We start from the raw sequence: 24,668 nt of genomic DNA, 5'->3' as shown, positions 1-24,668 counted from the left end.
TGGAAACAGTCCAGGTGCCTTCAAAGTCTGGGACTGACCAGTCTAGCATGGCGTGTGTGTGTGTGTGTGTGTGTGTGTGTGTGTGTGTGTGTGTGTGTGTTGGTATTGCTGCTGGTGGAGGAGGAGGGGTGGTGGAGGTTCCTTATCTACAGGCCACAGGCAGCTTTTGAGGCTCTTATCAGCAGCCACCACATTGTACTAGCACATCCTCATGTCCAGCAGGGAGCGGAAAACTCTCCTCGCAACACGTCCCCCTCCTCCCTCCCTCTCCCTCTCCCTCTCCCTCTCTCTCTCCCCCCTTCTCTCCCTTTCTCTCCCACCTCTCATTTGCCAGTACCAGAACTCTGGCAACCAACTAGAGCATTGTGTCTTCTTGGCGAAGAGAGAGAGAGAGCGAGGGATGGGATAGACAGGACAGTGAAAGACGGAGAAAGAAGGGGAGAGAAGTGAGAGTGACATATGGGCAGGGGGGGATGGCAGAGACCATCCACCTCCACGCTTTGAGCGTGTCTTCGTTCAAAGGAGCAACTTTCCAGCAAAATACAAACATGTACGCTTTCAGCCTTGTTTTGACTTCACTTCTTCATAGCTGCTGTTTAATATTTTTAATTCACTTTCATATATGATTTTTTAAGGGATTCACCTGAGTGCCAGGAGACCTTCGAGGGGCGTCAGACAGTTTGGTTCCAATTCTGACCCAGAAGCTGACAGACGGACGCTGACAGGAGCTGCAGTTGAGTGCGAGCGACCTGAAGGAGGAGGGAGCAGACGTCAAACACTGAGCAGATACAACATGTGCGTTCACAGACCACTTCAACTCTGACGGATTCTGCGTGACAGGCAGACAGACGAGTCGCACTGGATTTCACAATGTATCTGTGAGTATTCAAGATTATTTATTGGTTGGGGTTTTATTTCTTCGCACAGCACATGGGTGGTTTTCAGCCTGTAACTGTTATTTTAAATAATAATACGGACTATATGATAAAAGTGTCAATTGTGCCATATGCTGTATATATGTAGGGACATTTATTATGATATACTTGCAATGCATATAATTGTGTTGATAATAATAAATTCTGTTGGTTTTGTAGTAAACAAAATAAACCAGAAATATAATATTAATAATGTATTTTGGATGACCATTTATTAACTTTACAAATTCTTAACTGAAGTATATTTTTTGAGACAGTTCACTGTTTACAGTAAATATACAATATATTGTGCATTTGGCCTAAACAATAATACAAACCAGTAACATAGTAACATGTAAGTAACATATGTGTAATAAAATAAGAGTACAATGAAAAAATAATTAGATTTTTTAATGGCATATTTTAAACCATTTTTAAATATAATCGTTTGTGAAACAAAAAAAACAATAAGGGGTCCTTTATTTACTTCGTTTCTGGCCTTTTACAGAAAAATTAATTATGTTTAAAAATATTTCCATCATACATGACGATGCAGAGCTCAGTTTTGCCGCTAAATATTTATCTATTCCTCTATTTCTGTGTAGCTTCTCTATGGAATATCTTACCAAATGGTAAATATAACACTGCTGCAAAATGATATGATTGGAAAATACCTTCAAACGCTGTCCACATACACCACTGTGGAAGACGGAACTGTCCAAAATAAAGTCATGACAACTAGAAAAGACAAAACAGGAACATGTGCGATTGCAAAACCTGAGAAATTATTCTTTGCAGAGCAGAGTGCAAACTGTTTCTATTTGCACTTGATTAGGTAACATGACAAATTTAATTCCAGTGTTTTAACATCCAGTAAAAGCTGTAGTTTGACTTGAATTCAGATTTTAAGCTTTCACTGAGAAAAGCTCAAACAACTATTGCATTTTAGCACAAAGCTGCGGTGCTGCTTTTGTGCAAACTGACCTTTGAGCACATTTTCATATCTTATTGCTGACTAAATATCCACCCAATATAGATCCTGAGTGCATTTTTCTTTTTCTTTTGTTCAGCAGACCCTTTGATATCAATCCAATCTTCGACAACCTGCGACGTTTTGAATCCTAAAAAGGATTTTGACTCACATCCTCACAATACACTCAGACAGATAGACAGACTCATTAAGAGCTTCCACTGGAGACCTATTCAAAACCCAGAATTTGCCACTCAGGATGTACTGTAAGAAAAATACAGACATCCAGTTCACGTCAAACTGCACACTGGAGACGAAAGCACAAAAGTAGTCTTTTATTCCAGACTGAAAAGCATTTGTTTAGCCGTATGTTACTAAGTGAATAAATACAGTCTCACATTCACTTTACAGTTACAGTTGCACAACAGCCTTAAAATGTGTGAAAAATGGGTAGCAACTTTATAATAATGTGGTTTTTGGGCAGGCGTTACCGATTCTGAATCAGAGGTTTAAAGACAGAGGGTGTCATATGCTGTAGAGAGTGTTACAAAGCTTTACGAAGCCCTTTGAGGCAGATTTGTAATTTGTGATATTGGGCTGTAAAAATAAAATCAGACCTGGATCAGAGGACAACAGATAATCTATAGATCGCATGCTGACCCTGGCTACAATAAGAGAAACCGATGGATTTCAGTTCAGAAAACATACATTTTATGTGAAGTAGCAAAACAAAAACATTGCATCTGCAGAGGGGCAGAACAAAGGAAGATAAATTAAAGACTTCTAAATCCCCTCTACGGAAAATAGTCATATACTTGGCTAGGAAAGGTTTAAAGGGTTCTGTATGAGTAGCTGCAGGTGGTGGACATGAACACATTACTGACCTTCAAACTCATATAAAAACATCACAGGGACCAGAAGCACACGTTGGGCAGCTGAGAGGAACAAGAGTTTGACAGTGACAGTTTCCTCCAGAGACTTCCTCACTATGATGGAGAAGCTGAACCCCACAGGCCCACCTGCCTCACCTCACGAGCTACCTCGCTCATCTTCCTCCTCCTCCGCGTCTTCACCATCCTGTGCGTCCGTGGAGCAGCACAGTCCCCTCCAGAGCCAGAGTTTAGCATCCTCTGAGGCTACCAGCAGCCCGCGTCCTCCTAACAAGTCAGGGCACAAGGGACGCACGGACGTCCCCACTGCCGGCTCGATTCAGTCCCCCATCACCTCGACGACTGCACCGACCAATCACCAGGCGGACACAGCTGCTGCACCTGAGCTCGTCGTCATGGAGATGGAGAAGAAGGAAGAGGAAACACGAGGGAGGCCCAAGAGCACCACCGCCCCTGCTGCTTCAACCAACGGGTCTCCAACTCTTTCCTCTCCACCTCCGCTGCTCCCTGCACCAGCCAAGACGTCCCCATGCCCTCTGGCCCTTCCGGCCTCCACCACATCCTTCCGTTCATCCTCATCATCCTCTCCTCTCCCTCCCCACATCCCAGTCATCAGCCTCGGCCACAGCAAGCCCCGTCTCCCGCTGCCGAACACCCCTCTGACTGCCCTCCACCCGATTCCTAACCTCCTACACGGACCTCACGGGGACATTCGCCGCAGCCAGCTGACCTGCCTACCTGTGGTCGCTCCTGGAGCTTCTGGATCTTCTGGAGGGCCCTCAGCTGCCTCTCCTGGGCCCCTGCTGACCCAACAGTACCTGCCTGCACACCCTTTCTTCACAAGGTAAGATCTGGCTGATGTGAATTCATCCATAAGCACCGGGATATGCAACTTCTTTTGCCTTATGACCTCTTAAAATTAAGCGATTCATACTTATGAGTCTGTTTCATGAACCATTTGGAGGCCTAAAAATACATGAGTAGACAAGATTATTAATCCACCAGGAAATTATTGTGCCAAATAATGCTCTGGAAAAATAAAATGACATAACAGAAGACATGCAGTGCTTAGTAGAAAAGCAATAAGATATAAGTATGATGCATAATTGAAATAAAATATGCAAGCTAAAGCAAGACTAGAGTAGAATAGCAATAATTACTGAATAAAAAACAATGCTGAAGATAAAGATAAAAGTTAAAGCTGATTAATTCATGAGAAACTATCAGCCGATTGGTGTGAAATAAGAAAAAGAATCTCTATAAATTTGTATTTTTACCTCTCCAAGCACAAGATTGGAAACCACAGCATCTGCAGACAGTCCTGACCTACCGACTGTCCTAAATAACGTTTTTGATCTGCTTCATTACAGCCACGTGCATGTAAGGAAAATCAAATAACTACAGCTCTCAATGTAGTATCATTCAGTATACAGTTATGAAGCAAATATATCACAGAGTCCATCACCTGGCCTGCAAGCAGATGTGGACAACCAAGCGAGAAAATCTACTACGATACGTTTCCCTAAGATGTTACTCGCGATGCCGCTTCGCTGGTAACAATGCCAAGTTTCTGTTTCATATGAAACCTCAACTGCTGGGATTTCATGACTTCCCATCATGATTAATAGCGGCTGCACAGCACTGTTATGTGAAAATGACAGCAGGATGTGTGCTGGTAAAAAGGGACCTCACATTTCTTACGCTAAATTTACTCAACAGAACATTTGGTTACTGAACACGAGTTGAATCAAGTTTTTTGTGCGCATTTAGTGCCAACAAAACCTGAAGGTATCACTTTTGAAACTATACATTTAGTTTTAATTACGGCTAAATTTAGTCATTAAACTGACAAAAGCCGACAAAATAGAACTCTTAAAGTTCTTTCTGTGCTCGAGGAATTGGCAACTCTTAGCTGAGTCTCATGAAGAAAGGCATTCATTTGCAGTCTTTAATCAAAGCCCTCCTACTGTTCATCTATTCTCTACTCCAAAAAGGATTTTCCACACAGTTTCTCGCAGTGTAACAGAAAAGCATCCACAGTGTAAAAAGTGGGACTTTTTTCACAGTGGATACATCTATGGCGTCCCCATCTGTCATGGCGGTCTGGGAATAAGACTCTCCCCCCTCTTCCCTCTGGTTTGTTTGTAGCAGGAAGCATTGATCTATTTCATCCCCCTGAAGTAGAATCAGCGAGCAACCAGGCTTAATGAGACTGAGCTGAATCTCTGCACGTACACTCAATCAACGCCACCATTATAATCACACCTCCATTAACGGCTCCCACCATCTTCCCGCTCACTCACAAGAGCATCATTTACGAGAAAAGATGCTGTAGCAACCTAATATGTCTGTAAATGTTTTTTTTAACCTTTAGTTGCATTTTGTTATCTATGTTGAGACTGTGGTTAAAAAATAGATTTCTTCTGTGTTTCTATCTCTAGTTCTTACTTGGGTCCTTCAGGGGGAAGCTATGGTGTCATCAACAACAGCCGGATCAAGAGGAGACCCTCGTCACACTTTGAGATGGAGATCAATGATTGTAAGTTTCTGTGCAACTTTAAAAAAAAAAAAAAAAAATACACAAGTAAAAGCATAGCCACAGTTCCTGTTTGCAAATTTCAAATTGTGTTGGAGAAACTGCTGCAAATTGAATAATTTAAGGGACACATTTAGAGATTTTCTGTGTTTTTCTTACTGCCAACACAACCTGTGAAAAAACCTACTTCAACAACGTGTTAATCCATCTCTCAGTGCTTTTCTATTCCTACACCATCTGAGGATTTCAGCTCAAAGCCGAGGCTGCTTCTGCTGAAAAAGTAAATAATTTAAAAGAGATCACAATTGTTTTTATTGTAAAAAGTCTAAATATTACACTAACACAACTCTGCACTGTAATTTTTATTTTTTTTTTAAGCAATGTTTTAAAATGGAAGAAAAACATGCATTCACTGGGGGTCTATTTTCAGTAATGGTCAGAGAAAGACACATTTACTTTTGACAATAAGCTGTATTTGTGGAATCGGCTGTAATTAAGATAAAACTACAAAAAGAAACTAAATAAACTACAGCATCCATGTTTATGGAAATAAACGAACCTGATGCAGTGTGAGAGTGATATGATAAAGACCTATTTCACAGAGAAATCTGATTTTGGCTACTCCTTACTGCTGAAGGATCAATCATTGTTGGTTTGGGCCTAACTATGCATAGACGTGCTTTATAAGGTCTTGTGCACTTAACCCAGTGTTTTTGTACGTCTAGCAGGCCCTCCTCAGAAACTCGCCCGTCGTGTCTTCACCAACAGTCGAGAGCGCTGGCGACAGCAGAATGTGAACGGGGCTTTCTCCGAGCTCAGAAAACTGATTCCCACACACCCACCAGACAAGAAACTCAGCAAGAATGAAATCCTCCGTCTGGCTGTGAAGTACATCAACTTCCTGGTCACTCTGCTCAACGACCAGGCCCAGGACAAGGGCAGGGACTCAGCAGAAGAGGACACTGAGGAGGACAGCACTGCAGCTGGGCTGGACAGCAACAAATTAAAGCCTCTCTTCCAGTGCGACACTCTGCCTCCGACCCACTCTGCACTGCCGGTATCAGCCCGTCCCGCCATGGCTTCAGCCCACAGACACAGAGACTCGACCGACTCGGTCATCGCCCTGGCCAATTCCCCAGCAACGTCCAGTTGCTATGGAGACACGGACAGCGAGGAAAGCTTTGGAACTAAGACCGCTTTGGTGACCCATGGCATTCTGGGAAAGGTCAAGGGTCAGATAAGGATGGTGGCGGCCACAAATGATGAGCGGTGAAGCCAAAATACGGCACACAAAGAGGTGTGCAGCCGCTGGGAGTTTAAATGTCACACTGATGGACAGGATCCACAAGATTACAAAAGTGTTCAAGGAGCCAGTGAGGTTTTCTCCTCAATCACCCTGAGCTCCAAGATCAACTCCAAAGTGTTCTGAATAACTAAGACATGGATTTTTGGTGGTATTTTGCAGTTTTAACAGTCTCTGTGTCTTTTCCAGTAATGTGCAAACATTGAGTGTGAGGTTGTGTGTTTTATTAAAACACCAAACTGTGCTGTGGGCCAGGCTGAGGCATGAAACTTTACAGAACATTCAAACCAATTTGTCTGTCATTTACATCAAAATGACCTCAAAAGGAGCATTTATTAAACATTATACATGAATGGACAAGAAGAAACAGTTTTAGAAAAGCTCAGGATGGATTTTTAGAGCTTCAAACTGTTTCCATGTGTCAATAAAAATCTAATAATCCAGGAAATTCAAAATCTTCAATTTGTCCTCTTTAGATAATTTAAAAGTCTGCTACTTTGTACCAGTCTTAATGATCTATGAAGTTTACATGTTAATAATGAGCATTGCCTCAGTACAGTTATGGTAATTTTACAGTGCCACATACTTCACTGTGCCTGCAGACAAATACAAGGCATGAATTCTTGATTTGAAGTTGCCATTTTCAGTGTCCCTGCTGTTCTTTTTTGTCAGTGAAGCAGGGCCTATGGTCCCACCCTGACATTGTGACACACTTGTACCAGACAGAAATAAAGTGTGTTTTAGTTTGCTGTTCCTTATTTAACATCCTCTTACTGCGCTCCAAAGACCGCTCTTTGTCAGCATGATTTCTCAACACATCCAAATATTTCACTGCTCTCAGTTTAGGGAACATTTACAAATCCTGAAAGTTTTCAGTAAGTTCAGCGAGATGATCACAATAAACGGGCTAAATTTGAAAATGTTAAATTATTGATCTTGGATTATCATAGTTGCAAATGCACCTCTTTTAAGTTAACTTTGAACAATAACGTGCACATAAATCATGTGACCATGAGTTCACAACTCACCATAACAAACCTGTCACCACACATTCTATGGGCTGAATAGTCAAAACCCAGTGGCATGTTGTTTGTTTGTGCTTTTCACCAGAATGACAGATTGATCATGGTGCTTTTAACAAGGAAGCCATAAAAAAAAAAACAGGGAAAAAGAAAAGTTGTGAGTGATGTGACACCAAGAAGCCGGATATAACTGCTCACTGACATTTAGTGACAATCCCCACAATGGAAAACAAAACTGTTCCCCTCATCATTATTCCATGAAGTAGTGGAAAAACTAATCTAGGAAGAAGTGAATTCAAGTCTGTTTCAACTAGGTTAGAGGAATTCAAAGTGCTTTACAGATGACTGACCAGGGTGATAATAAAATGTACAACTTGAGACCACAACACCTAAGAAACAAAAACTAGTAATGTTGCATATGTTTTTGCACAATGTGGTCAAGTTATTGTGATAAAGAGCAAGAAAAAGGGATTATGTGACAACAACAAATGTAGGTGTGCGGTTGCGTTTGAGGAAGATCAGGGTGGATGTGGTTGAAGATGGGATTTAGCACGGTGGAGGAAAGTGAAAAGATTGTGGGGTGGGGATGAGTTGCAGTTGTTGCAGTGGTGCTGGTGTCGCTCTGCATGCATGGTCGGCTCTATCAAGAGGCCAGGAAGTGCCTACAGTTAGTGCTGTCTCATTGATGGCCAACGAGTTTCCTGGAGGACGGGTGGTGGCGGTGCGTGTATGTGTGTTTGATGGGTGTTGGGGGTAGCAACCGCTGTGAGGAAGAAGGTAGAGAGGGGAAAAAAAAAAGAAAGAGAAAACAGCCACCAGGATGCACTGGGAACCCCTACACACCCGGTTTCAGGATCGCACAACAGGAAGAGCTGCTTTCACAACGCTGCTATGGCCGCCTCTGCTGTGCCAAGCTGGTCTGCTCCCTCTCTGCTTCACTCTGAAACCATAGAGGGGATTAGACACTGAGGCAGGGGTCACACATGTTGTAGGAGTAATGTGATGATGTGTTTTTTTTTTTTTTTATTAAACACCATTGATTTGAGTAATTTAACAATATTTCAGCTCAATTCAGTTGTAGTGAACTCATGACAACATGTAAATTCAGAATGAACTTGTAAAATTATAAAAAGAAACCCAACAAATCTAAACACTTCCTTCAATGCAGGCTGTTTGGTGACAATGGCAGGTAAAAACAACCTTTAATAGGAAGAAACATCCAGCAGAACCTGGTTCAGGGAGCGATCAGTTGTGGTGAGAGTAAAGGGAAGAGAGAACAGGATAGCAAACAGAAAACACAGTAATGCATAATCTGCAGGTCAGATATTATTTTTCTAGCAGATGGCTTCCTGGTGCAACAAGTGCAAGTGATAAAACTGAAAAGTGCTGCACTCCATTCAGGCGAGTGAGCTTTAGTTTTGTGCTACTGCAAATGCTGGTTTACTGTTGGAGCTTATTTAATTACTTTTAATGCAACTGAGGCCTTGTTGAACAAAGTGAATTTCCCCTGCTTTTCCTTCAGGTTCCCATTTAGTCACCTGAATTCACAATTTGATTTATCTTATCACAAATATTGCAATTATGTGCAACATATTTATGAAAATGAAACCTTGTAACGGTGATTTAACAGAGCAGGGGTGTTAACCTTCTTTCCTCCTGATACTGGAGGCCAAGCAGGGTGATGCTGGCCAGCCTGGGACTCTGAGATAATACTGCTGCCTCCACCCCACCTCCTCCAACCCTCTGCCAAGCTCCTCTTGCCACCAGTCACACCCACTTACACACAGAAATACCAGTAGCTCTACTGTATTTCAGCTGCTAAGTACGGACTAATGCTCAAAGGTCTGTGTCCTAAAGCAGCGTTAGCTTGCTGACAATGAGGACACAGCAAAAGAAAAACAAAAGTCAGAGTAGAAAGGTGAAAAAGATATTAATAAAATCATCATTATGTCAAAATGCTTTACTTGTACAAGCACTTGCTAAATTGCTACAACACTCAACGTAACAAGATGCAATGATTTTATAATGAATATGATTTAATAAGGCTTTAGAGATTACAGTATTAGGTGAAAAAGTTCAGTGATCGATGAACTGCATCTATATAACACCTCATGTTAAGTGATGAAGAGAATTAATAATAAATCATTGGTTAAGAAATTAATAATTGCAATATATTATTTTTGTACAGAATTTGACATGCAAATGCAAATAGCAAAAGGCATTTCAATACTTTGCTTTGCTCAGTTTAGCAAATTTTAGTTCATTTGGTCAAAATGTGGAAATGTATTTTTGTAAATAATGCTAGTCCAAACCCAATATCAACATATTTTGTGTGGGTGATAGCAATCATTTCAAAAAAAGTCACACTCATCCACATTTATTAACTGTTCAAAGAAACATGCAAACAGTAGGAGGAAACAAATTATTCAAAAAGAAAACAGTGTGATCACCAAGATATGAAAGTGTTTGCCACCGTTTTTAAATGACATATTCAGACAGTAGGAATTCACAAGAAATAAATGTTTTTACGTTTGTTATACTTTTTAAATAAAAGCTGCATTCAGTCCTTCATTCAGTTTTCAAAACTTTCTCTCCTTGTTTTACCACTGCGTCAACACTGTCGTTCAATGCTCTCTCGACATTCCTTGCAGCTTCATCTGTCTTTTCTGATGAGTCTTTGTTGCTGAATTTTCGTCTGCCCACCTCAGTTACTGCGGATCCAGCCGCTGCCCCGACAGCTCCGCCAATCACTCCACCCAAAAACACACCAAGCACCAGACCCAGCAGTGCACCCCCGATCACTACCTTGGGCACCTGTTTAGCAGTCGTCCCAATTTTCTCCCACACTGAACTCTCAGCTACCATTTTGGCCCCGGCTTTTGCCCCGGAGCCCACTTTTCCCCACACCGGACTCTGTGCCACCTTCTTTGCACCAGCACCAATTCCAGCTCCAACTTTCACAGAATTTTCTGCCATCAGTTTAGCTCCGGTTTTGGCCCCAGAACCTACTTTTCCCCACATAGGACTCTGCGCCAAATTCTTTGCGCCGGTTCCAATCCCCACTCCAACACGCTTGGAACCGTCTGCCACTAGTTTGGCCCCGGATTTGGCCCCTGAACCAACCTTTTCCCACATTGGACTCGCTGCTGCTGCTTTTACACCAGACCCTACCCAGGCAGAACCATCCACCACTACCTTCGGGACTCTATCTCCGACTGCTTTTGAGACTTGTCCTGCAGTGGCTCCCACCTTCCCCCACACAGAACTATCAACCACCATCTTCTGCACATTTTGAGCACCACTGCCGACTTGTCCCCACACTGGACTATTCTTCATCTTCTTTGCTCCCTCTCCAACCCACACTGAGCCATCTGCCAACAGCTTAGGTACCATCTTCGCACTAGACCCCATTTTCTCCATAATGGACTGAAGAAGTGAAGGGGACATGCTGGAAAGTGTAATAGGAGGAAGGCTCTCGATATTCATGTTTTTTACACTCATCTCTGCCTCATCCCTTGTTTTCTCAATCTCATCCTCTCTCACTTCCTCTTCTGCCTTGGCCACAGGCTGCATATGGGAGTAGAGCTCCCGCCTTTCAGAGCTGAGCTGTCCAACGTCTGCTCTTTCTTGCTCCATCTTTATGCCTCTTCTCTCCCTTGCTATTTCTACCTGTTTCTGCCTCACTTTGTTCTCTGCCTCCTGGAAAGCAGGAGAAGAATAACACTGTCCTCCAGCCTCCTTTACTGTCCGCTCCACCTTCTCCAGCAGCTCGGCCACATTCCTCCTCTCCCTCACGCCTCTTCCAGTCTCCATCACATGAAACCTGTCCCCACATTTCTCCACAAGCTTTAACAAATCCCCCCGCTGACTGGCAATGTACATCTCCACACTGTCGTTTCCCGCCTTCCCGCTTTCCTTCAGTCGGTCTGCATAAGTAAAGAGGAGCATAGTGTATTTCTGGACTGCTTCGGGGCCAAAAACAGTCTCCAGGGCTCTGAGTGCCTGCAGCTCGGTCTTTGCAGGTTGGTCTACCGGGACACACAAGAGGAAGGCATGTGGGCCGGGACTGGACAAAGCAACGCAGGAGGAGATCTGAGCTCGCACCTCGTCTGGAGCGCATTCTGAATTGAACCAGTCCGGGGTATCCACCACTGCCACCTGCAGGTGAGAGAGGAGACACATAGTCAACCAAGTCTGTCAGACTGTATTGTTTTATGACACAAAACAAGAAGAGGGCATCAACAATTGGAATTTTTGAGGTCCTGGCAATGGAATGTGCAGGAATGAGTGAAAGAAAACTGACACTATGCATGCATATAATGTCCTAATAACTTTTCAAACACTAACCCTTCTTCCTTCAACCAGTGCCTTCTTTTTCTCGCACTCCTGAGTGATCGCTGTGAGGCTGTCTGGACATGACTCGAAGTCCTTCTGCCCTAGTATGGCATTGCCAGCTGCACTCTTCCCTGATCCAGATCGCCCAAGCAACACCAGACGAAGCTCCGGAAAAGATGAGGAGGAGGAAGAGTAAGATGAGGAGTACGATGGGGATGAGGTGGATGAGGAGAGCACAGAAGGAGAGGCTGCAAAGGTTGGATTTGAGTGGGCGGCAGAGGAGGAGAAGATGGATGAATGAGGAGAAGTAGGAGATGCCTCAGGTGATCGTTCTTCAAAGCTGCTGATTCTGTGATGAACTAAAAAAAAACATCAAGAGTTAATAATGTGGAAATTTAGAACATTTAAATACTTCAGAAATACCTTATATCATCGGAGTAAACTGTTGATGATAATGACATCATATGAGATAGTAAAGTCCTGTGACTTACAAGTAGAGATCTTTTTCGGCGTTGACTTAACCTCATGAATTTGTGAGAGTATAGCTCCCTCTACGGAGACAAAACAGTAAGTACGATCTCTACTCACTTCCATCTTTTTTGAACTCTAATGCAAAACAAATCTGTGTACAAAAAGGGATGAAGAACCTAGTTATACATTGGCATTTACCTGCATTCAATCTGAAACTGGGCATCCTGTTTGCCTGCCTGATATCCCGCGACTCTGAGTCCGACTGCTGCTCCGGTACTGGAGTTGAATGAAGCCCATTAGAGACCTGGCTCACATTCACTCTTCTCTCCATTTCTTCTCTTTCTTCTCTTCTCCTCTCCATTTCTTCTCTTCTCCTCTTGCTCTCCAAGTAGCTGATGTTCTCCTCTCCTTTATTGAGGATTTCTGTGTTTGGGATGCTTGTAGATACGAAAGTCTTTCTTTTCTCTTCTTTTTGAGCTTTGTAACTTTCCATAAGTTCTCGTTTTCGGTCTTTGACCCGTTTTTCCAGGTCTCTCTCCTGGGCTGTTTTCATGTAGTACACCCCATTTTTCTGCACCATGTTGTCTACCTGTTACATAGACAAACAATAATGATTTTACCTGCAAAAATTTGACACTGCAATTGGAAATGTGACTGTAGGTGCTTTTTCTGAAATTAACCTCATTTGTGAGATGCCAAAGTTATAGTGCAGTTCAAGTGATCATTAATTCCTAAACCAGTCCTGACTGCAGTTGGGTGTGAGGTTATGATTGTGAAATAGGGTGGTGCTGGGAAAAATAGCATGAATGCTCAGCAGCTGTCTCAGAGGAAACAAACAGCTCTAACACAAGCAGAATGAATAAAACTTAATTTTTCATTTAGAAAATGTTAAAAGTCTGAAATTAAAACCACAAAATATAAATCAAAACTGACTCAACTGTAGGATCTATTAACAAACATGCCAAAAAGTGTGAGAAAAATCTGCATTCTTACCTTATTAAGCAGCTCCTGGACCTGCTCCCTGTCCTGCCGCTGACGATTATTGACGACGTGGTACCTTCCCCCACAACACTCAATCATCTGCCTCAGGCCTGGGTGTTCGTTTTGCAGGTATTCCTGTGGGAAAACAAAGTGGCTTGAGCAAATTTAGACATGCAGCGGTCTGCCAGGCTCCTGGTTTCATAACTTTACGCGACTTGTCCAAATTCGACTCAGTGAAAGGGGAGGAAATACTGCAACAACATCCAATAGGTGGGAAGTAGGAGAGGCAATCATGCACCAAAATTTGAGTTTTCCAAAGTAAACACCAAATTCATTATGTCATACCAGCACATATCCATATGTATATTCATTATGTACATCTGTACATATGAACGATGTACATAGTCCTTATTATATATATGCCTTATTATACATTTGTATTTCTTGTCTTGCTTCCTTCTACCTCATTTGTAACTAGCTGCTGTAACATGTAAACTCCCCAGTGAGGGATTAAGAAAGTTTATCTTCCTACAAGATGACCCAAAACAGGGGGTAGGTGTTCATCTGTAATACCTCCACTGTTCTTCCCATCAGGTAGTCCCCACAGGTCAGCAAGACCAGAGTGTGATCCAGTGCCTTTTCACCAAACACCTCCGCCAGCAATGCAGGGACAAGACCCTCCATCTGGAAACGAAAGGGAAAGAAGAAAAGAAAAACTCGGAATTTAACTGATAAATTCTCTGTGATGCCATGTTTGATAAACAGATGTGTTCAAAAAAATCTTCATATTGTATACTAGCTTCATTTTCTTCATTGCAGTTTGTTTGATCAAAGCTTTTCAACATTAGAAAACACCAGATGCCGTCAATGGATTGCACAAGTTAAAACAAAGCACAGCTGGAGGGAAAAACGTAGACTAACCTCTGTGAATTGGCTAACAGGTACTAGCAGTAGAATAGCATGTGGACCTGGAGCTACTAGAGTCACTGCCCGCTCTGTCTCCTTTTTGACATTGTCCTCCATCTTGCCACCGTTCCAGTACCATCTTGGTGCCTCCACCAGGGTTACATTCTTGCCCTCAGTGAAGCCCTGTCGCAGCTGGCAGCTCCTAGCAGCATTAGGAGTGACGTTGGACAGCTGGCCCAGGATAGTGTCTGCTGATGACGTCTTTCCACATCCGATGTTCCCCAAAAGAATCAACCTCAGGTCTGGGGGTGAGGACCCATAGTAGCTCTCTCTGTAGCGTTCACTCATAGCTGGCAAGAGAGAGGAGCAGAAGATGGGGTCAGATGTGTTTAATTAATATGACTCAGGTTCAAATATTAAAATATTACTGGTGCAATTTGGTAGGGAGCTACACAAACTAATCAAAACTGAGGTGGCATTTTTATACATGTGGTTTTAGCCATAAATAAAACTTAAACCAATGAACCAATGAAACTGGAAAAGCAGATGACTTTACTACTTGGACAGCCTTTACTGGGTAGATTTATTTTTTTATTTAATTATTTTAAGTGTTATTACATTATCTAATTATATAATAATGAAATCATTTCCAGAAGATCTATTATATAGGCTTGTAACTTGTAAAACGTCACACAGAGAATTTGTGATAACTTTTCCTCGTTGTTCCAATAGCATTAGTGTTCTTTTACTGCTGGACAGGGAATACTTTGCTCCGTGGTCAATCTGTCCCACTGTACATGAAATAACAACAACTCTGGTAATTGATAATGGTTGCGCTTTCACTTGTTGAAGCTTTTATGTCACTGGAGCCTTTCCTCGGTTTTAACCGCATCTCTTTTTTTCTCAGCGTACTCGATACGCCACACCTTGCCAGTCCTGTCAAACTACATTCTGCCTCTTCTGTTATATTTACTGATATGCAAACAGTTGCTAAACACATCCACCTACAAAAGCACACAAAAATAAAGGCTGAACATACGGTATTGGAAGTACAGTTTCACATCACATATCAGTTCAGCATTTCAAGAACATAATAAGCACACAAGCTGATGAAAAAACATAAACTAGACATAAACTATTACCGAACAGTTTGTGTTTACTCAAAACTGCCATAACACTGAAACCATTTCTTCAGACAGTGCACTACATGGCACCAGCTGAATTCTTAAAACATCAACAGTAATATGGCCAAGAAACTTAGCAGGATCACCTTAAATTAACAATTAGCTGTGACAATTATTACTGATATTAAGATACTACATCTACCTAGAGTCTTGTAAACAGAAGCATTATTGAAAAAGTAAGAAAAGTACTTACTTAAATGTTTGAAGTCTTTAAAGCTGCATTCATGTAATGTCTGTTTGTTCAGCTGGCACTGAACTGCATCTCTGATCCAGACAATATCAGTGCATGTCGGTTCCCAGTCGACTGCTACGAAGCTGCCAGCTCAGGTGAGGCTGGCGGTGTGAGGGAGGTTACCACGCCCAGCTTTGAATACACGTACACACACTATATTTTTTGTTCACAACAGGTTTTTTTTGTCTGTGGGCTGCTAAGCATTCCACGGTGGGGCGGAGGAGGTATAATCAGGACACATGTGAATCATTCTGACTTAGTTTTATCTGACACACCTATGACGTGTCAGAACTCATTGATGTCTGTCAAAGGAGCTGTCCTTCATAGTTTATCGCTGCTAAGGATTACAGCCGGTTAACACTGCTGAAATACTTTGTTGCCATGCCGAGTCAGGCGTGAAGGCATTTAACAAACTAACATGACAACTTTACAAGACAGAATAAATCAAAGATGAACGTCACTTTGCTTGTGACGCCTTCGGATAGGAATTCTCACAATAGTACTTTGCACTTTTTTTTCTACAAACTGTAGAATTTGAAGCATAATCCATCAGTTCTTCAGATCCTTTTATATAATCACAGCTATTAAATGTATTGATTATTGGAGCAATTACCGATAACGGCCCTCATAAACGTCTTACAAAACACTTCATAAATAAAGTCTTAAATGCAGAAATGAGATCTGACGGGGGTGGGGGAGGATCCGAATACTCGGATCTCAAAATAAATATTCGGATACCACAGTCATGACCGAATATTCGGATATTTGGATATTTGGATCCAGTCCTAGAAATTAGTGGCTTCTGTGTCACAACAAATATTTGTTGTCTAAGCTTCTTGTATTTTTTTCCAGAACTTTTGAATCAGTCTTAAGTAAATATGTAATGTTATATAATGTGTAAACACAATATCAAAGCATAAATATAATGGTTGTATTGTTGAGGTGTCTGCACCAAAACCTTTTGATGGCTAAGCCCCACTGTGAATAAACCAAACACTGCTAATGTTTTCCAGTGACACATGATGTCTGAGTCTCTGTTCAAATGAACAAAAGAAAGTTTGGTTATTGAATGTTCAAAAATATATTTTAATTAAATCAGTAATGCAAATCAAAAAAGTCCCCTATTAAACAAAAATAATCCTTACAAAAATAAATAGCGCAAAGTGCAAATATTGTCTTACAACAAAATAAATCTGATTAAACTTATTTCCCACGTGTAAACTAATGGGGCTTTGTCATATACAACCAGTGGGGTCTTCTGTCTTCAGTCACAGTCCAGGCATCACATAAGCAATGTTCTCCAGAGTAGAACCCTTAATAATTAGAATGAACACATATGACTCCTCTCAGCAAATCACACACTAGCACTAGTCATTTCACTTGTGTGAATGAATGCACAGGATGTGAAGTATTTGGTGTGTATGCACTGTTGAGTTGCTGCATTGCTCACCAGTGTGTGTTGTGTGCAGCTCTTCAGCTCAGGTATCTGGGCGGTGAGGCAGATCAGTGGAGCCAGAGCACACAGCAGCGAATCCAAGAGGAGAGAGAAGCCGCTTGACATACACACCATTTTCTGTAGAGACACAGAGACCTGAATGACTCTTAATGCAGCAAATATGCTGCCAACTCTCCAGAGGCGAGCTGAACCATGCTCCTCCTGATCCTAAAGCCTGTCTGTTAAGACAACAGGTATATTTCAGGAGTCATAAGTAAACCGTCATTTTATTGCATTTTAGTACTATACAATACTTATATTATTTCAACCCCATCTTGCTCACACTGTACCTTTGTCCTCAATAATCCACTTGACTCTCTGGAGTTACATTAGTTTGATTAATGCCAGCTATGGGGTGCAGTGAGCTGCTGTTTTCACTCATTCACACTTGGATTTTTTTCCCGACAAGCACATTGACATTTGTTCTGCAACTGTGCCAGAGGACAAGTTCATGATCAAATGGAAAGCTAAACAGAACAAGATAAGGAACATGTAATAGCATTCATAAAGCAATATGGAGCAGTCACAAATTCATTCCTGTGTGTACTTTGGTCAGACACAAAAAATAATTTTAGTGATTCATGCAAAAATCCAGTTTTTTTGAAAACTGCAGGAAGTTTGCACTTTTTGCCCCGATATACATTACAGACTATCATTTCACAGAATTTGTGCAACAGAGTGCAAAGTCAGGATGCCCTGCAAACTCACAACAGCCTCCTTAATGGGAATACACCTGGCTCAAAAAACTGACATTTTCCTTTAAACAGGCGTCAAGCTCTGTGTTTTTATTTATTCTATATTAAATGTGCTCACATTTGTCTCTTGAAGATGGAGTCCTATGAGGGACAAAGATTCGCCCAGGAGGTGCAGGTGAGCTGCAGCACTGACAGGATCCTGGTCAGAGTGGTGAAGACTCCTGGATGTGGAGCTGAATGTGTTCCAGGCTGAACTGATCACATCACACACAGAGCCAGTGGGACCGCAGGTGTCCGTCATGAAACTAGACACCCTGGAGCTCACTGTAGTAGCAGTGGTTGTCACTGAACCAGGAATGGGTACAGACAGACAAGACCCATCTCTGACTGGAGGGACAGAAGTACTGACAGTTCTGTTCACGTGACGGTCTGCCATGTTGTGCTGGTTATCTAAATACACCCTGTACTCCAACATGGGACTTGATGTTCTCTGGGACAAATAGAAAGGTAAAAATAGTGATGATACAAAGAAAATCAGGAATGAATTTGGCAGTAGACAAAAATGTACAATTACCTGGGCAGTGCTGCCCTCTGCTGTGCAACCTGGATGCAACAAGTTGTCTTGCATATTCTATCAGAAAGAGTTGACAGTAGTCATGAGGTGGGAAGCAAAGGAAGAAATCACTGGAGCAAGCTGAGGGTTTGTATGGCTCAATCATTCTGAGAAAAACAGTCTCTTTGGCAGTGATGCGGCTTATAGTCTGGATCCATGGATTTGTTAAAGATTTCTGTATCATTGCGAAATCGCGGCACGGCATCACTGTAACCACGGCAACAAGTGAACACTACGTCAGCTCCCTGCTGACGGTCACGTAATTGCAATCCTACTACAAAACGACCGGTGCAGACTTATCCGTCGGAAATGATACAAGGAACAACTGATTAAACTGTAGGGATGTTTCCGAATCCCATCAATTCCTGCAGCCCGCTACATGTTTAGGTCACGCAATTCGGTATCCGTACATAACGTACACATGCCTAACACACACTTGTGCTCAGTGTAAAGTCATTTTGTTTGTGGGTACATCTATATTAAATGGCCACATTCTATAGTGCCGTGATTTCTGCCACAAATTTTTTCAAGATTTCATCCATCGAAAATCATACGACTGAGCAGGCTTGGCGGAGTACTGCGCTCTCTGAGTGCTTCTCTTATTGGTATATGCTTTAATCCTGACACTCAGTAATTTAAACTTACAGAGTGGAATTTGTCTGATACAGTTTTCATAGATCCTATCTGTTATCTTACCTCTTCTTCTCCTTTCATTGTCCATAAGTGTTGTGACACACAAATTGGATATGCAGGGGCAAAACCCGAGGACTCTGCTCCATGTAGTTCAGGGTAAGCTGTTGTATCATCTACATTTAGATTTGAGCAGTTTTACAACATATACCATAAGACAAAATAAATTTGTCCTAAATTAACATCATTAGTTAAATTTTTCACCGGTTAAGCTAAAAACTAACATCTCCACCTAGTTATGTTATTTACACATTATGTATACATTTTATCACCAGAAAGTGCATTACAATCTATACTATATATTTCGATAACACACTATGAAATGGATTTTATGCATATTGCCCCTTTTGCTGTAATGTGAAAAGAATTCAAAGTAATCATAGCTGTATGACAACAATCACAATAATGAATCATTTTTATCGACTAAAATGTCCTACCTCTGCACTTTTACACACATTTACCTACGACTACTAAATTTAATTGCATCGTAAAACAAAAACTTTACAGCTAGTTGGAGCGTAGTAATCCCACCATCACACTATAAACTTACTTCTTACCTGTATGTTTCATCTTCTTGTTTGGGGAGCCCTTTGGTTCCTGAAAAGGTTAATATGAACCTACCACATTTAAGGCAAGAAATCTCAATATAGGACATACAAGCAGTCATTATATAAACCAATATTTTGCTCAAAACAACAACTGTCATCATGATAAAGTAATAGTCATTGAAAATACATTTACGATAACTGGGAAACTGAAAAAAAAAAGATTTGTTAAAGTTAGTGGAGAGCAAGAAAGGCAGCCACAACGTATTGAATATGTTACAATAATCTTCACAGTTTTATACGCAGCATATGCAACAGTGCTTATCAAATTGAACAGTCTGTACATATTAGTATTTCAATATCTACAATAGGCAAATTAATAAACACTGTCACCAAAATGGAACATGTCAGTGCTGACGGTATGTAAAATGCAGTCTACCTTGTGAGGCCTTTTGGTGATTTGTTCCTCTGCATCTGACTTGGCTTCCTCCAAGCCCTCTTCATCTATCAGAAGGTCTTTGTATGACCTTTTGTTTTCTCTCTGGCTGCATCCAATCGGTGTGTCTGCTTCACCATCCATCTACACAGACAGCAGTGAGAGTAGCAGTGATTAAGACAGTGGAAATGTTGAGTATAATTGAGTAAATTGTCTTAGCTATAGTTGAGATTGTAATTATAGCAGATTAAGATACTCAATTGAAAGAAAATTATTCCACAACTATTCTGATTCTGAATAACTGCTTTTGTACAGCAAAGGAGGACTTCCATATAGAACAAAAAAATGAACTTAGATTGAAGTCTGGATTGTAAAATCTTTGGATCAAACAAGGCATTTTTAAAAAACAAAATTTAATTTAAATGAATTTAAAATCTAAGAGTTTAAAAGCTGAAAACTGACTAGAATGAACAATTAAATTAGTTTTTGCATTAATAAATAATCGAATTTATGCACCTGGAGTCATTAAATCTGCCGCAGAGTTGCAATAATGAATCAATTAGTTGTTAACGCTTTTGATTAATCGCTTAATCAGTTTGAGAATACTTTGATGTTAAAAAAAAATTTAAACCCTGTAAATTCTGTGGTTTCAGCGTCCTAAACGTAAATATTTTCTAGTTTCCTTTCTCCTTCATGACAGCAAACTGAAGACCCCTGGACAAAACAAGGAAAATATTTTTCACATTTTTCTCACATTTTAGAGACCAAACAGCTGACTGATTCCTGGAGAAAATATTCATCAGACTAATAGATAATGAAAATAATCATTAGTTTGTTCATGGTGTGACATGATTTTCCCATGAGTTTAAGAGAAACTACCATATATCTGTATTTTTAGACTCTTTAGGGCAACAATTTGATACATTACAGAGCAGTACTGACAGTAAAAAACTGCAAAAAGTGCATATGTTTCAGTCCATGTTGTCAATTGGATTTTGCTCAGTGTACACTCACATTTTACGTTTATGCTTGTACTGTCTCTACTTAACTTTACATTTTAGGTCATATTTTTCTACTTGTGTTTGTATTTTTAGTTCATATTTTGTACTTATGTTTATCTATATATTTTGTACCGTTTATGTTTCTGACTTTGAATAGGGGCAACTGCAGCATAAGCAAGTTCCCCTCAGGGAGCAACAGAGTGTTTCTGGTTCTGAGACCTGCACGGTGAGTCACCCAGTATGTGGTTACACTACAGGTGCAAATAATCAATGATCAGCGCTTGATTAAACACACATGAAGCCAACTGCCAGCAGGTCAGGTCATGCCAAACACATTACAGTGGTTTCACAGCAATAGCACACTCTTCTGCACTAACTCATACATATACACATACAAATCTTAGCTGTTGCACTTTAAATAGCACCCACTGGTACACAAAATAGTCCCAAAAAAACAGGTCATGTTCAATTCCTCATTTAGGCCACTAGGGTGTAGCATTTTCAGGTAGGTGATATTCCTACATTCACATTGAACTCAAATGTGGTCCACACATTACCACTGCCACGAGTTGGAATCAGTATGTAAATACCACAGTATGCTAAATCCTAAATAAAACGACTGACTTGTTGCAAAATGTCTTGCAAGAGCTGATTTAGGATCAGCACAAATGCTATGTTTGTCTATTCATAATCTATGTGAGATGGCTACTATGGCATGCTTTGTGCATTATTATACACTCTGTACAGTCCTGAAATGTATTAAGTATAAATATTAAAAGACCTCTTCAGTCTGAACTCCTTGTTTTTGTGCCGTTTGAGTCCTCCTTTGTTGCACTGTGTTTTCCGAGACTACTGCACCAGAGACGAAGACAAACAAAGGACAGTTCATAGGTGCAGCTCAACCTTTGTGAACTACTGAATAATCAACTTTTATTCATTTTTTACATTTTCTGGTTGTAAGGTTTTTTGTTTTACTTTCACGTTTGTCAAATATGAGGATTTCATGATTTTCCTTGTCACACATACTAAATATCTGGACAATTTTTCTGACAAAATTGGATATTTAAAGACTTTAATCCGTAGGGATTTTAAACAAGGATTTGTCACTATTTGCTGACATTTTAGAGCTGATTAGCATATAGATTAATCAGGAAAATATCAAGGAGATAAATAAATAATGAAAATCGGAGACCAAAACTAATTTGGAAATAATTCAGGTATTGAAGTTTAGCTCAAAGCTCATTTCATTATAAATATGCAGTAGGTTGTAGTCCCATTTGAATGCAAAGTGTGTAGTTAAGATTTCTGTCAAACTGATAATGAGGGTTAAATGAACTTTCCACACCTTCATTCTACAGACCAATTGTTGAAAATAGTGACACTCACACCTGAATAAGTGAACTAATAATTAACCCTAATTCCCACATTATTTTAAAGGACTGTAGTAATGTCACTGTTAGCAAACAAAACACGAGGTGGCTAAAGCTAACTACGTGTTGGTAAACGAGGCCTTGCTAGCAGATGAGTAAACCAAGCAACAATATTAGTTTTGAGGGTTACTTAGCTGCATATCAGTGGGAATTTAATGTTCACAAGAATACTGAGTAATACTGAAATATTCTAATTCACTCCAAATATTAGATTTCCACCTTCTGAGTCAGACTTTGATGAGTTAGGACGAACTGAACATATCGCGATGTTTCAGTGTATGAAAGTGGCTAAACGTTAAGGCAAACAATAAGCTAACTAGCATTTATTATAGAATAAACATTACTCTTGTGAAGCTAATTGGCTTCACAAGAGAAATATTTGTAATAGCACTGTGCACTTGGAACGGTCTGTCCAACTGCAGATTTTCCAAAGTTTGAGTTAAACTCTAACCTTTAAAAATGGGAACACTGTGAGTTTGGACAAACTAAACATGTTGTGATTTTTTTCTGGAAGTGGATAAACGTTAATGTTATGATGAAGAACAAGCTAACAAGTAAGTGCACAAGAGTGGGACTTTATTATTTAAAAATATGCTCATTAAACTTGGACGTATCTGCCTCACTCCAAATACTAGATTTTCGTGTTTTAGTGTCACATTTTTAATCTAAAACGATGTAAACTCTGTTAGTTTGGACAAACGGAACATATCGCGATGTTTCAGCGGCTGAGTTTCGCTAAACGTAATGATGAACAAGTTATTAATTAGCTTCACAATATCAGGACTTGTGTTTCTAATAACACCGAGTACACCTGGAACTGGCACGCCACCCATTCTGACTTCTGACTCATTTTTATCTAGAACAAACGAAAACAGTAAGTTTGGACAAACCGAACACGTCTCCATATTCACAGTCTGAAAGTGGCTAAAAGCTAACGTTATGACTAACAACATGCTAACATGAAGCGAGCAGGGTCTACTAAACACCTCAATCTCATCTCTCTCACAAATGTCTCACTCAGATTAACTCACTGTGTCTCACGTAAGTGTCTGCAGTCCGTGTGGAGGCGCTGAAGCTGCTGACTCACGTTTACTCCCTCCCTCCCTGCAGTGCTGAGTCACGTTAAGCTGAAGGGACGCCTCATGACATAATACGTGGCCAGTTGTTGCTCCATCGAGCTCAGCTGATGCACAACAGTCTGCAGTTCAAGGTCACAAGTGTTTATTGACATGAGATGTGAATGCAGGGTTTGCAGGCTTTGTTTATGCTTTAAAATTTCCATTCCTTATATTTGACGAGACAATTTCCACAGATCTGTCTTAATATATATTGATATCCATATCCAAACAGTATACAACGATGTGTGATGCCACTTAAAATGGACAATAATTAAAAAACAGTTTTATCCTAAAGCTATATAATTTATTTTAAGCAGAGCAGTAGAGTATTGTGCAGAATTAAAATTTGTTGAAAACAGTGGAAACTCACTAGTGAGATTCATTACTGAGCTTCATTGCTGAGATTCTTATCTCATCTCCGGCAGATCTTTTGCACTGACACAGCAAGTAGCTGTCCTTATGCAATGTTCCTCACACTGTCTGAGTTGTCAGAGAAAGTCCAATTTCCATTTATCAAGCCAAGGCTGAAGCACTTTGGTCACAGATCTCCCTTTATCCCTTTCTGCCTTTATGAAGCCTCACAGTCATATTTTTCAATTCCATTGGTGTTCACTGTGGAGCCATGATGCAGGCATGCAAATAGACACAGCTCACAGGTCCAAAACTGAGAAAGTTGTGGTGCTCACAGTTCATTTTTAAAACCATGTCTGTGCCCTTATGCTAACTGGAAACCACAGATGTACTCAGTTTTGTGTCAGTGATCACAGGTGCTGTAACTGTATGTTTATGCTCCTCTGATATCTTAGTCAGTTTTAATGTGAAATTTTTCCTTCTCCGCTGCCCAACCTGACACACGTTCTTTTGGAATTTTCTTCTTGTCAAAAAGGAGTTCACTGTCATC

General features: G+C 40.7%; 3 protein-coding genes across 9 annotated transcripts; 1 reads left to right on the top strand and 2 right to left on the bottom strand.

The window, feature by feature from the left end:
* The first annotated feature begins 271 nt into the window (after positions 1-271).
* lyl1 (LYL1 basic helix-loop-helix family member) lies at positions 272-7,371 on the top strand. Of its 4 annotated transcripts, none has more exons than XM_023294027.3 (5): positions 272-550; positions 636-878; positions 1,988-3,618; positions 5,216-5,313; positions 6,036-7,371. In XM_023294027.3, exons 3-5 carry the CDS (start codon positions 2,873-2,875, stop codon positions 6,581-6,583), a joined length of 1,392 nt encoding a protein of 463 aa, XP_023149795.2. In that variant the 5' UTR covers positions 272-550; positions 636-878; positions 1,988-2,872; the 3' UTR covers positions 6,584-7,371. The 4 variants fall into 4 exon arrangements, with proteins under 4 accessions (XP_023149795.2, XP_023149794.2, XP_023149796.2 ...); XM_023294026.3 differs by having other exon boundaries at positions 1,985-3,618; XM_023294028.3 differs by having other exon boundaries at positions 273-550; positions 2,796-3,618; positions 6,039-7,371.
* Positions 7,372-9,996: 2,625 nt separating this feature from the next.
* On the bottom strand, positions 9,997-15,855 carry LOC111584782 (uncharacterized). Of its 2 annotated transcripts, XM_023294034.3 has the most exons (8): positions 15,706-15,854; positions 14,344-14,678; positions 13,996-14,106; positions 13,435-13,557; positions 12,640-13,030; positions 12,462-12,521; positions 11,983-12,329; positions 9,997-11,793 (listed from the first exon to the last, which is right to left on the bottom strand). In XM_023294034.3, exons 2-8 carry the CDS (start codon positions 14,674-14,676, stop codon positions 10,204-10,206), a joined length of 2,955 nt encoding a protein of 984 aa, XP_023149802.2. In that variant the 5' UTR covers positions 14,677-14,678; positions 15,706-15,854; the 3' UTR covers positions 9,997-10,203. The 2 variants fall into 2 exon arrangements, with proteins under 2 accessions (XP_023149802.2, XP_023149803.2); XM_023294035.3 differs by lacking the exon at positions 12,462-12,521 and having other exon boundaries at positions 15,706-15,855.
* Positions 15,856-16,010: 155 nt separating this feature from the next.
* Positions 16,011-23,812, bottom strand: LOC111584783 (uncharacterized). Of its 3 annotated transcripts, XM_055010044.1 has the most exons (8): positions 23,681-23,812; positions 20,222-20,362; positions 19,795-19,834; positions 19,244-19,353; positions 18,509-18,565; positions 18,053-18,424; positions 17,195-17,317; positions 16,011-17,057 (listed from the first exon to the last, which is right to left on the bottom strand). In XM_055010044.1, exons 2-8 carry the CDS (start codon positions 20,360-20,362, stop codon positions 17,013-17,015), a joined length of 888 nt encoding a protein of 295 aa, XP_054866019.1. In that variant the 5' UTR covers positions 23,681-23,812; the 3' UTR covers positions 16,011-17,012. The 3 variants fall into 3 exon arrangements, with proteins under 3 accessions (XP_054866019.1, XP_054866018.1, XP_054866020.1); XM_055010043.1 differs by having other exon boundaries at positions 18,053-18,565; XM_055010045.1 differs by lacking the exon at positions 23,681-23,812 and having other exon boundaries at positions 18,053-18,565; positions 19,795-19,854; positions 20,222-20,351.
* Between the last annotated feature and the right edge of the window lie 856 nt (positions 23,813-24,668).

The sequence above is a fragment of the Amphiprion ocellaris genome, chromosome 4, assembly GCF_022539595.1.
Source record: "Amphiprion ocellaris isolate individual 3 ecotype Okinawa chromosome 4, ASM2253959v1, whole genome shotgun sequence".
In the NCBI taxonomy this organism is placed as follows: Eukaryota; Metazoa; Chordata; class Actinopteri; family Pomacentridae; genus Amphiprion; species Amphiprion ocellaris.
Note: the sequence above shows the minus strand (reverse complement) of the source record. Positions and strands in the feature narration are given on the sequence as shown.

Excerpts from the sequence above, each read along its gene's own strand:
- LOC111584783 (XM_055010043.1), bottom strand. The coding sequence starts at position 20,362 with ATGGATGGTGAAGCAGACACACCGATTGGATGCAGCCAGAGAGAAAAC. Across the intron at positions 19,835-20,221 it reads TCACCAAAAGGCCTCACAAG|GAACCAAAGGGCTCCCCAAA; the intron begins GTAGACTGCATT and ends TAACCTTTTCAG. Across the intron at positions 19,354-19,794 it reads CAAGAAGATGAAACATACAG|ATGATACAACAGCTTACCCT; the intron begins GTAAGAAGTAAG and ends ATCTAAATGTAG.
- LOC111584782 (XM_023294034.3), bottom strand. The coding sequence starts at position 14,676 with ATGAGTGAACGCTACAGAGAGAGCTACTATGGGTCCTCACCCCCAGAC. Across the intron at positions 13,558-13,995 it reads TGATGGGAAGAACAGTGGAG|GAATACCTGCAAAACGAACA; the intron begins GTATTACAGATG and ends GTTTTCCCACAG. Across the intron at positions 11,794-11,982 it reads CACTGGTTGAAGGAAGAAGG|GTGGCAGTGGTGGATACCCC; the intron begins GTTAGTGTTTGA and ends TCTCACCTGCAG.
- lyl1 (XM_023294027.3), top strand. The coding sequence starts at position 2,873 with ATGATGGAGAAGCTGAACCCCACAGGCCCACCTGCCTCACCTCACGAG. Across the intron at positions 3,619-5,215 it reads GCACACCCTTTCTTCACAAG|TTCTTACTTGGGTCCTTCAG; the intron begins GTAAGATCTGGC and ends TTCTATCTCTAG. Across the intron at positions 5,314-6,035 it reads TGAGATGGAGATCAATGATT|CAGGCCCTCCTCAGAAACTC; the intron begins GTAAGTTTCTGT and ends TTGTACGTCTAG.